Here is a 13006-nt window from a genome sequence, read left to right on the forward strand (position 1 = left end):
GCTGATGTTGTTTGGATGGAGGATAGAGGATCGCTTTGTTTTTTAAGAAGAAAAAAGAAACAGGGGAACTCCTTCAAGGTTTCTAGTGTTCCATGGATGTTCCATGGAGAGGATGATGAGGTTGCTTTTTTTTTTTGGCCTGTGTCTGTCAGCTCATGTTCCTTTTGTGTGTGTTTATTTATATATATATATATATATATATATATATATATATATATATATATATATATATATATATATATATATCATAAAATCCAGTAAGATAGAGAGAACGAGGATATGAAACTACAGATATTTTTTTTCCATGAAATGAGTCAATTAGATGAATGAAGGAAAGAAAGAAAAACTATATATAATAAAAGATATTACTTATTATAGAGCTCAATGGCAAAAAAATTCATATAATCGATATGAAATACATAAGCAATTAACCGAATTTATTGTAAAAATAATCTAGCAGTTTCTTCCCTCCAAAAAAAGGTAGAAAAAGTAATTGGTAGCTTTAGTCTGTAATATGTGGTGTTCCAAACATTCTTTTGTTGATATAACTATAATTAATTAAGTTGTGGAACCAGGTTAGGTCGAATTCTTTAGGTTGGATTGGGTAATTAAAAATAAGAAAACATAAACAATGGTAATCTCGGTCCCCGGATTGGATTGGGTCTCGAGCAACTAAAACTGCGGAACTCCTAAACAAAGGCCCATCCAAGCCCAAAATCATCGACCATCCAGCCATACGAGCCGCCCTCATGCGGTAGCTATTAATTGTACGTGTGCGTTCAATATCAGGAATTTAAATGCACCAACACCTATACAAATCCAGTACTTTCTCGAAATTTCGATTATCTTCCGCTTAGACAGTAGAAGGATGAGAAGAGTGCGGTAGTGAAGTCTCAAGGAAACTTTCTCCAGTGGGGATAAAAAGAAAATAAATTCCAGAGATTGCAAATGCTGCCACCCGATATTTGTGAAATTGATATAAATTAAAATGTGTTTCATGGTTCATAATTCCATACAGCAGAGCCTCACATCGGAAGACTCAACGGGTTACTCTGTAGGCCTGCAAAACAAATACCACGGCATTAATTAAATGAAACCAATAATACACTTTCCAGGAGGTGTAGAAGGTACACAATCATACCTTGACACTTTTTAGGAGGTCTTTAGCCACGCTGTTGTTCTTGAAATGATCACGTACAGGCTGCAAAAATGAAATGACTAAGGCCGAGCATCGAACTTGAATCAAACATAAAAGTTGCTTCAGCAGGCTTCAAGTATATGTGCATATTGCCATGTTCAAACTTACTCATCAGCAGTAAACTATTCATTTGATAATTCAGAGAAAAACAAGTTTAGCAGAAAAATTAGCCATCCTCCAAGCAGGCCGCTTAAACAAGAAGCAAGCCAACCACGGCCCCCGGTTTCTATAATCGATCCAGTAACTATACCAACTTGGACCACACTACTTTTGTACAAACTTAGACCTAAACTCTAATCACAACCACCTCCAACATGTCTCACCTCATCCTACAGATTCGGAGGCTTCATGGTCATCATTCGCTACTATCGGTGAGCATATAGGTCTCAATTTTTGGGTACACATTCTCTAAACCTTTTCCCAGGTGATAACAGTCATGGTTGTAATGGCTGTCAAAAGAGGTGGAGATACAAACACAAGCTGAAATCGCAAGTCAACCTACAAAGTAATAGTTCAGAAAAGATATCATCCCAAACAGGAACATAAAGTAACATGGACAGCGCTCGTGATGTATAAAACAGAGAGGTAACTGAAATCTAGCATGAACTGTTATCGAAGACTCTTGCAAATTCGATAAGAAAACATCACAGACTAGCTGACATGGAAATCAAGTAACTAAGCTTACAAATGAAGACCATCAGGTATTGGCCAGGTGGTCAGTTCCCTCATCTTCTTGAAGGCGTTCTGGGTTCAAAATCCTCGTGGTCATGGTACCAAAGGACACTTCCTCGGTTGGAGGTTTTCACCCTCCATTAGCCTTGACAAAACAGAAGAAAACAAAGGCAAGGCCTACACCCACTTTAGCTGATTTATCATAGTACTCTTCCTAAATAGAATATCTATGCCACTACAGCCAATGTTGTAGCTGATGCACTTAGTAGAAAATCTATAAGTTTTATGACGACTTTGGTTGTTAAGCAATGAAAATTATTAGAAGAAAATTATGATTTGAATGTTATGAGAACAGGGCAAGACTCAATGATATTGATGGCCTCCATCCAAGTGTAATATAATCTCATTCAACAATTTAAAGAAAGACAACTACGAGATCCATGTTTAATCTACTTGAGGAATGAAGTAAAAAAGGGATTAAAGCTAAATTTTCAAGTTTCAGAGGATGACCTATTGAGATTTGGGGATAGAGTATGTGTTCCAAATGACCCAGATATTAAGAACCAAATCCTAAAAGAATGTCATAATTCAAAGTACACCGTACATCCTGGTAGCATTAAGATGTATAGAGATCTCAAAAGTCATTATTAGTAGGAAGGCATGAAGAAGGAGATTGTAGTGTATGTTTCAAAGTGTTTGACTTGCCATCAAATCAAAGCAGAACACCAGAGGCCAGGAGGTTTGTTGCAACCTTTAGATATTTCTAAATGGAAGTAAGAGTGTGTTACTATGGACTTTGTTTCAGTATTACCCAGAACCTCTAGAAAACATGATGCTATTTGGGTTATCATTGATAGGTTAACCAAATCTGCACATTTCCTACCAATTAATATAACTTATTCTCTTGATAGGCATACAGATTTATATATCAATGAAATAGTAAGACTTCATGGTGTTCCAAAGGACAAAGACTCCAGATTTATATCTAGATTATGAAGAAGATTACAGGAATCTATGGGCACTAAAATCAAGTTTAGCATTGCTTATCACACTCAAACCGATGGTTAATCAGAAAGAACCATTCAAACACTTGAGGATTTGCTTAGAGCCTATGTTATGGATTGGAAAGGTGAATGAGAAAAAGAAATTTCTCTTATTGAGTTCACTTATAATAATAGTTGTCATTCAAGTATTCAGATGGCTTCTTATGAAGCTTTATATGGGCGAAAATGCAGAACGCCCATATGTTGGGAAGAAGTTAGTGACAGAAAGTTATTAGCACCAGACAAAGTACAAGAGACTACTGAGAAAATTCAAGTTATAAGGAAAAGGTTAAAAACTGCTCAGAGTTATCAAAAGAGTTATGCTGACAACAAAAGACGAGATATTGAGTTTCAAGTCGAGGATTTTGTATTCCTGAAGGTCTCCCCTTCTAAAGGCATTGTAAAATTTGAGAAGAAAGGAAAGTTAAGCCCAAGATTTATTGAACTTTTTGAGGTCCTTGAGAGAATTGATTATGTCGCTTATGGGATTGCATTGCCACCATCGTAGTATCATATCCATGATATATTTTATGTTTCAATGCTTAGAAAATATATACCTGATCCCTCTAATATCATTAAGTATGAGCCGATTGTGATTGATAAATACTTATCTTATGTGGAGGAGCCCACTCAGATTATTGATAAAAAAGAAAAGATCCTAAGGAATCGAGTCATCCCTGTAATTAAAGTGGTCTGGAGGTATCATTCTGGGGAGGAAACAATCTGGGAGCTAGAGGAAGAAATGAAGAAAACTTATCTACATCTTTTCGTTGAATGAGGTATGATAAATTTAGAGAACTAAATTTTTCTTTTAAGGAGGGAAAAGTGTAACATCCCTCATTTTTTTAAATTTTGTAAAGACTTATTTATAATGTAAGGACCTATTTGTAAATATAAGGATTATTTAATAATTCTTTTGCATTAAATGATTTTATATTAAAATTTTATGACTAGAAGCCTAAATGTGAATCTTAAAAAACTGATATGATTTGTCAAAGATTCACATTAAGTTTAAAAAAAATGAAGAACATGTCACAAGTTAACCTAAGGATGGTGCCACCTATATTTGTTCTATGGATGACACTTAAGTTTCTTTTATACATGCTTGCCACCTTGCAATTCTTGTGTTAGCCAAACCTAAGTAATTAGAGAAGAAATTAAAAGAAAACTTAACAAATGAGGGATACTTGCTGCAACCAGCGTAGGCTTGAGAAGAGAAGGAAAGAGGAATTGAAGTAGAAGAAGAAGCTTGCTTTGGTTTGAGGTTTTGCATCAATTTCCCACATTTGGGAATCAAATTTTTTAAGGCAAATGTTCTAACCCCTTCCTATAGTAATTTTGATCTCTGATTTCATCTTAATTCTATAAAATTTGAAAGATTTTGACTTCGTACATGATATTTCTGTCGTTTAGGAATAAAATTGTGAATCTAATTTTTTTTAAGATTTGACATTTCTGTATTGTTCTAGCCATAACTTTCTGTACCGATCTTTGATTTAAGAAAAATCAAATTAATCCAAAAATAAACTCACGGCTCTTTCTTTTAATACCAAGATTGACAAATTTGGAGTCTAATTACCTATCCAAATAGTTATTTCAACTGACTCTATGAAATTTATAAAACAAATATTGTTGGTTCTAACCTTTCAGTACTATCTTGCTTATAACTCTTTGTTGGAAACTCTGATATATGCAAAACATGATTTATAAGAAACTAGACTCATAAATCATTCTAATGCGCACTTGATTTGAAAGATTTGGAGAACAAATGCCTATTGAAGCATCTATTTTAATCAACTCTATGAATTTTATAAAACATAGATAATGTTCTCTGACCTTTGGTTACTAAACCGTTTATAACTCCTTGTTGGAAACTCAAATTCATACAAAATATGATTTATCTAAAACTAGATTGACACATCTTTCGAATGACAAATATTTTGTGTAAATTGGAGCATAATTGGTGATTCAAATAGTTTATGAAACATGTCTCTCAAATTTTGCCAAAATCGAGCTTTTGTCGAATCTGCCTATTCTTGTTTCATCTTTATCGGAAATTGATTTCAACTAAAATCCTTACTTCAAATGAGCTTTACATTATTGCTTTAAATTTAAATTCCTGCATACTCTTGTCCTACAAGTATTTGCTTACCGAAATCTGTTATGTAACTTTGTTTGTATCGCAACGTTTTGTATAGGCACATGTATTCCGGTGTTCCGTATGTGCTTTCGATATGTGCTAATTTTATTGTTCACAATATCCTTTTTATACTATGGTGTTTGTGAGATAATGTGAACCTTTGCTAGAAATGGTAAAGGAAGTTATGCTAGAGCCCGCGATGCTCTATCGGCCCCCTTTGACTTCCCTCAGACGCGAGTGGATGGAGCTCCCAAACGTGGGAGACTTATGTTTGGTGGTCATTCAGAAATGGATGGGCCATATTATGTTATGATTCCGCTTCACCTTCTATGTGTTTGATATGATATCCAAAGCTTTAGTTATGTGTCTATGCGTGCTTTGGATAAGATAAAATGAATACAACGTCATATATGACATTTGAGCTTTTGTTTCATATTTGTTCTTTGATATGCTCCGAAATGTTTACACGTCTTTGATATGTATTGAAATATTCAATATGTCATGGATATGCTCTAAAATGCTCCCTTATGCTAATGATATACTTAAATTATCTTTCCTCATTGTTATGAACAAAACATGCTTCGAACGAAACGACATTGTAATTCTACATTCGATGAGTGGCTATCTATAAACTCTTATATCTCTGCCTTGTACTTTGATACCTTGTTTCTTTGAAACTATCCTCTTTGTCATGGATATGTTAGTCGCTTGCTAAGCTTTATATGCTCACTCCGTTGCTATATAAATTTTTCAGGATAACTTGTCGCTCCTTAAAATGTTTAATTAGGATAAGGCAATGGAAAGCTAGAAGATTTTGGGACAAATCTTTCGTAGTTATAGATTGTTGATGTATAAGTACATTTTATGTGTAATAAAATATTAACCACAAACGTGGATTGATGTATCTTGTAAACGTTTGAAAAGTACCTCTCACGTCGAGATTTTGGGAATGTTAAGTTTAATTTATATAATGATATAAACATGTGGTACATGCTAGTTTTGTAATTGTATAGATTCCCATACTTGTGGATTTATGATGTGGATATGGTTTAGTTGAGTTGGCTTCAGATTTTATGAATCATTAAGTGATATGATGTATGATTATAAACTGCACAAGTTTTATGAATTATGGATTATAGAGGTGAATTTTTGACTTCAATGTTTTCTTAGTGGCCTCAAATGTATGTTTGGATCATGGATTATTGTCAAATTATAATATTATTGATTTTAAGATAAGTTCAGACCTCCTAAATGTGAAAATTGGGGGGGGGGGGGTGGTGTGGTGGTGACAAGAGGTCCCAAAAACTTTAAAGTCTGTAAGGCGATGCTCGTTAAAGCTCCAACAAGCATCCATCTAGTTCAAGCGGCATGAAGCATTTGAGAGACTAGCGCATGCTAAATCTTTTCCTTCATCTAAGAGATCTGTAGGAAACAACAAGGATCAGCACAATTCAGTCGACCCCACACTAGAGTCAGAATCATTGACGAGTTAAAGCAGCATGGTAGATCAAAGTTCGACTACTCAACAACAGCAGCGGAGTACAGTTGAGAGACAAGAGGCGCATTACAATTAGAGCAGAAGATTGAAGACTCAACAAAGGCGAGGAGATGCAACGTCTGCAAAGGCTTCGATGAAGACCTCGAATGAATAAATGAGGGAGAATGTCACGAACAAAACTGTAAACGAGGTGTTTGATGTAATGCTCATGTATGTTCATGTCTTTCGGTTTTATTCATGCTTTGCACAACATGTAAAAGGTTGATAGTAGGCTTAGCAGCCCCATTTTCTTTGGTTTTAGTGGTCGTCTTAGGCTTGCAAACAAAGATTGTGTCATGTGGACACTTGTGGGGATTTCGACCTATAGTGAACCATTTTAGACCTTTTGTTGTATGACTGTTCAAAGCTTGTGAAGTCTGTTTATAATTTGCAATAGCTATAAAGTATTTGCTGAAGTGATTGCTTGTGGATCCCGAGTGAGATGCTTTCTTTAACCTGTTTTCTCTTTTATAGGTCCCAAGGGACCATAGGAGGTTTCGAGGAGGTTGACCTTTGGGGATGGACACGCAAGGGTGCTGCACAACTTAGGCAAAACCAGCTAAGTACGTGACATTATGGTATCAAAGCCTCAAATTATCCACTCTCTCAAGAGAGAAAAGAGAAGGAGAAAACAAGGACTTTAGAAGGTTGAACGAACAATTACAAGTCCACAAACAACTACTCACCGGGTGTCGGGCGTTAAACAATCTTCACAAGTTGGCACGTTAACTTGACGAGAACTTGCCTTCACGCCTAACACCCGATAAGCAATTGTTTGTGGACTTGCAACTGTTTGTTCAACCTTCTAAAGTCTTTGTTTTCTCCTTCCTCTCTTTTCTCTCTTGCACTCAAGGTGCTCACTGAATTGCTTGTAAAGCTTCCCTCTTCGCAAGACGTCAAGACTTGTCCGTCACTCGTTTTCAAACTAATCAACTTTTTGTTTTACAGGTCCTTCGGGACCTGTACGAGATTGCAACTAGGCTGACTATTTGCGGACGTATATGTCGTAAGGGCACCTCATGACTTAGGCAATCCCAGCTAAGTCCAAGGAGTTAGCGTAAGGGTACTTCACGACTTAGGCAACCCCAGCTAAGTCCATGAGTTTGCCGCAAGGGTGTCTCACGACTTAGACAATTCCAACAAAGTCCATGACAATATGGTATAACAGTACAACAGTATTATGTACCGATGTAGAGGCCAGGGACCGAAACACCTGGTCGAGACAAAAGGATAAACCATGGATATAACTATCATGTTTACTGACCTCCAAGATTCGTTATCCGAGTAAAATCATATGTTGACGCTACTTAAATTTAAGCCTGTTTTACATACTAATAGTAAGGATAAAGGCTGCATTGAATGCACAAGACTTGAAAACTGAACTGAACCTACAAGTAATTTTGGAAACCAGATTCACTTAAAATTTCTAGAAATACAGCAACCCATTAAATCCAGGATACATGTGGGGAAAAGAAAAAGACATAAGCTAGTGATACCTGCAATATAAGATTTAGTGCTTTTGAAAGAGCAGGCTTCAGATCAGCTGGATGTAATACTCCACTCTCATAGTCCAATATTAGTTCTTCCATGTTGTTGTATGTCCTTCATGAAAAAATAAAATTTAGAAAACATAATTTGAAACTATTCCCAATGGACTGAAATCTAAAGGCTGCACTGAAAGCATTATCTGCAGACCAAACACAAATTTTAAAAAGAAGCTTGCAGAGCTCCACAATGAAATTATAGAATTAGACCTAACAAGAGGACTACTTCTGGAAGACCAAGCTTACTATTCATCAAAAGGAAAACTGCACAGGCACGCTTATTATGCAATCATAAAGCATGTGCAGAAATAATAAATACAATCAGTCAAAATATTTAGTATGAAGTTTATGATTTATTTGCTTGTTGAGAGATTGTGAACATTAAATGCTATAAACAAAAGGGCATTATGTTTTCAAGACAAAGAGTTTCATAACAATATTAAAAAAACATAATCACAGTATTCTTCCTATGCAACTATCTTATTTAATGCTGACAGAGCCTCACTTGTTTCCACCATTTTCCTCTTTCCGCACAACTTCAAAATGGCCAAACCATGGAAAAACAATGTATTTAATGTACTCCAGGCATGGGTTCCCTTCCACAACCTTTGGTGGGCAGTAAGCCTTCTTTATCTTCACATTCACTTCACCCTACAAGAGAAACTGATGTTAATTGCAAATTTATGCAAAGTGCAGAAAGAGGAATTTAAGTAACATTCACATATGACACAATTTATTAATTAAACAAGCATGGAAAGACATTAGTTCATGCTTGGTAATAATAGAACAAGTATAAATAGTTGTAAGTTGTAACATGTGAGGCAAACGCAACAACCATATAAATGAAAAATTCAACATAGGTTGGTTATCTTTTAAAAATTTCTGTAAGCGCACACACACACACATATGTGTGCGTGTATATACATATATATACATATTCATACATATACACATACATATATATACACATACCCATACGTACGCATACACACACACACATGCATGCACACACACATATATATATAAAAGATTCACGAACATAGGCTCCTGCAACATTGATCATATCCAACCACCGGTTGACTGAAGATGGATCAGCAGATCAGGATGCATCTGATGTGCTTTCGTTTGTGGATATGATGCTATCAATCAGTGAGTCAAGATAAAGGATTGAAAAGGGGCTGCAATATGAATACATGTGGTCTAGTCCAATTATGGCCTGGTTCAAATTATCATTGCTTAAAGAGAAATTTTCAACGGTCATGTTAACACAATAAGAAGAATACATGACATGTCCAGTGCTAGCACCATGTTGGAATGATTTTTACAACCAGCACAAACAGTCAATAGTGATACTTGAAATCATTATATACCCCTATCGTGACCAAAACTATCAATAGAGTCACTATCAAAAAGCCTTGATAATTTAATGATGTAGAACATGAAGCCTTCAAACTAATAGCTCAGTTAAAAAAAAAACCATTGAGATTCATCTATGTATAAGATTTCTACACTTCTAATTTTAACTCCATGTCTATCAACTCCTGAAAGCTACCCTGGCAGCATAACATACAGATTTCACAAGGGATTGTTAAACCTCTAATGGACACTTAATAATCGTCTACCAGCAATATTATTATTGTGAAGTCTTTGGCCTCCAAAAAAAGTTGCTTGTTATATCTAAAGTTATGAGCACCTATATTTTGTAGCATACTCCAGCACCTCTCTTTCTTGAGTTTCGAGAGCAAAAATACTGGACATTCACCAACCTCATGGAAGGCCATATTATCCTAATAATGTCATGGTCCAACAATGGTTAGTCCCTTCATTTATTTCCCAAGACCACCAAAATGCCAAAATCAAATGGAAAAAAAGTTTGTATTTTTGTTTAAATCTTGATCAGAATGATCTTGATCAGAATGAACTTGTTCCCAATGCCTGTGATTAGTCCACAGAATTCCTAGATATGTCATTAAACAACAACTTTTTGTAGTCCAATATATATACCTCCTCATCTTCCATGTAAATGGAAGAAGATGGATCACTTTTTGACATCTTCTCCTGGCCCTCCTGTAAACCAGGAAGCATATCTGCATTTCATTCAAAGCTAATTGTCAGAAAATCTCATCTTGAGAAATTTCCACATACATAACATATATAGTAAAGCATAGAAGGATACGATGTGACAAAATGATGGGCTTATTTTTTTTTTTGATGTCATCACAATATTCTCTTGCAAGCACATTCACTTTCCTCTGATCCATGCCTAACTGGCATATGTCGGCCTGAAAAGGTGTTACTTAATGTAAAATGAGTAATAAGTCAAAATGCCTTCAATTGATATGCGATATGTAAGAAAACGAATATATATAGAGAGATCAAGAAACAACCAATCCAGCGAAGCATAGGAAAGAAAACCTTGAGGAAGAATATGTCAGCACATTGCATGCATGGGTACAAAATCTGAGCCGCTGTCAATTCATCTTTTTCACTTCGACCCATTATCTGACTACACCTGAACACCATTAGATCTTTACAAATCAGCAATCAGCCTAGTGTCAGCATAATCATCATAGGTTTCAACATGCTCTACAGAGACATAAACAATTGCATACCTTATTATGCGATGGAGTGTATTCCTCCGAGCTATATCCATTACAAGAGGCCAATACTCATGTGCTCGGCTATTAATTTCTTCTGAGGACCACAAAAATTCCACCTTATCGAGATTCATTCCTACAGCTTTCCAGATCTCAATAAGATAACGACCAACTGTATGGATTTTCTTCAGATCACCCCCCATCTTGTTGTTTAGCTGTGCAAACCAATCAGCAATCCAGATTTTCACAGTGCACCCAGCTGAAGTCAGCTTGTTCACATTGATCGTCTTCATAACTCCCTGTTCATAATTAGATATCAATTAGGTGGAACAAGCATGGTGTATTAACCTGCTACGCATAGAATCTGGTAATCAAACACCCAGATTAAGATATATTCTAATTCAACATAAGTTAGGAGGTTAAATACAAGCAATTTAATTGAGCATATCCCAGAATGGTGCAATTATAGCACAAAGCTACATAGAAGCAAACTGTTCACCGATAAATTAATGACTTTATTTCGTATCTGCAAGCAGTTACTGAACTCAAAAGCAGATCTTTCCGCAATACTGGGGGCAAATCAATCAAATTTAGAACAGGTCCGGTTCCCCTCACACCAGAAAAGCTGACGATATGGTAAATCGGTAGTGAATTCAAGAAGAAGAGACCAATTCGAACCTGGGCGATGTGCATCCTCCCAGATGGTTCGAATCCATCATAACAGACAGGAACTGGCTTCTTCGCGAGAAGATTCATCAGCTCCTCCTCCTGGATGCATTCCTCCCCCACGCTCCTCACCAGCGCGAATCTCTCTTCCAGCACCAACCTGCGCCACAGAAGAGACACAAAGGGGTAAAAAAAAACGAATCGCGATCGATCTAAAATCCAATTCTGGGGTTAGAGCACTTACGGGACCGCCGCCGGCTGTGGATCCGAGGGGGATGGGTCGAGCAATAGGCTTCCGACGTCGTGAGAGGGATCGTCGGCGAGTATCTGCTCCTTCTGTGCTTCAACCATCGATATCGAAAGATTTTGGAGCAAATGCGGAATTCGTTGGCGATTAGGGTTTGGCGGCGTTTTATCCCTCTCCGAACTCGCTGTTCTCCGCTACTTTGTCTAAGGCCCGGTCTAATCCGCACCATCTGCATTTAGGGTTTTATGATGTTACAAGCCCAGCCCATCATATGTGCCAAATTTTTCAGACACACATTTTTCTTATTTCATTTAATTTAGCATCTTCATCCTTGTAAAACTCACAAATATGTTTTGGAAAAACGTTTGTTAAACACCTACTAACGTCAAATAGGTGATAGCAACATAGATGACCTCTAGTGCAGTCTAGATGAAAAAAAATCTGACAAACTTGAAACTCTTATTAAACAAGGCCTTGAATCTAAAGACAATTCGACAACCCGTTTTTCCCTTAGTGAGGAGGAGGGCTATGTAGCAAAGCTATTGTTGCCAACCAACAACTTCATTCGAATTGATAGGCTAAGGTAAAATCAAATTAAGTAGACTTATTAGCCTGAAACAATATGCTTTGATCCCAAATAAAAATATATATGATATTTATTAATCTTATCAAGAGTGACCTAGTTTGAGTTAGGCAAGACTCTCTTATTCTTCTGAGTTTTTTTATTGAAGAAATCTTGACGAGTTATCTTACGATATTATTTATTTATTTATTTATTTTATAAACTTCCCAGCATTCCATTTGCTCTGAGTTGGGTATTAATGACTGAGTATGGAATATCTGGGAATTTATCTTATAATTAGGATACTACAAGCACTATTTATAGGCTCTCTGGCTCGTATATAGTTTTGGTTTCTTAAGCTAGTAAAATAGTGCCTATAAATATTGTTATTAATTCGATCTGCACTTGCTTTTTAACGTCTGGATTTTTTACGAAGTCTTAAAATATCTAACCGATATAGTTAGTGACCTTCTTTTTTTAATGATAATTCCTCTGAAAAGAATTCCTCTGATAAAACAAATTAGTTGAAAGAGTGCCTATCGAGGTGCCGCATTACTGTCAACAGTGCTATTAAGCTAAAATAATTATTTGTCTTTTAAACAATGATAGTTCTAAAGGTCAAATATGAAAATGTAGACTCTTGAGATACTTCTAGAGGTAAAAAAATCCTAGAATAGACACAACATTCAGAATCTAAGTTCAAATATCCAAGGTGAATTCAAGAAGTTTATAACAAATGAAAAATCTATCTTAATTTGAAATTATCATTGTATTGATAACATACTCATAGTAAATGATAT

The 13006-nt window shown here is 36.0% G+C and overlaps 1 protein-coding gene across 2 annotated transcripts; it reads right to left on the bottom strand.

The window, feature by feature from the left end:
• Window positions 1–949: 949 nt before the first annotated feature.
• LOC103973456 (tyrosine--tRNA ligase 1, cytoplasmic) lies at window positions 950–11871 on the bottom strand. Of its 2 annotated transcripts, XM_009388020.3 has the most exons (10): window positions 11642–11871; window positions 11410–11557; window positions 10747–11030; window positions 10550–10646; window positions 10311–10416; window positions 10139–10221; window positions 8640–8785; window positions 8087–8192; window positions 1142–1201; window positions 950–1060 (listed from the first exon to the last, which is right to left on the bottom strand). In XM_009388020.3, exons 1-10 carry the CDS (start codon window positions 11746–11748, stop codon window positions 1040–1042), a joined length of 1158 nt encoding a protein of 385 aa, XP_009386295.2. In that variant the 5' UTR covers window positions 11749–11871; the 3' UTR covers window positions 950–1039. The 2 variants fall into 2 exon arrangements, with proteins under 2 accessions (XP_009386295.2, XP_065021673.1); XM_065165601.1 differs by lacking the exons at window positions 950–1060; window positions 1142–1201 and adding an exon at window positions 1592–1696 and having other exon boundaries at window positions 11642–11842.
• Window positions 11872–13006: the final 1135 nt, after the last annotated feature.

The sequence above is a fragment of the Musa acuminata genome, chromosome BXJ3-8 (genome assembly GCF_036884655.1).
Source record: "Musa acuminata AAA Group cultivar baxijiao chromosome BXJ3-8, Cavendish_Baxijiao_AAA, whole genome shotgun sequence".
Lineage (NCBI taxonomy): Eukaryota > Viridiplantae > Streptophyta > Magnoliopsida > Zingiberales > Musaceae > Musa > Musa acuminata.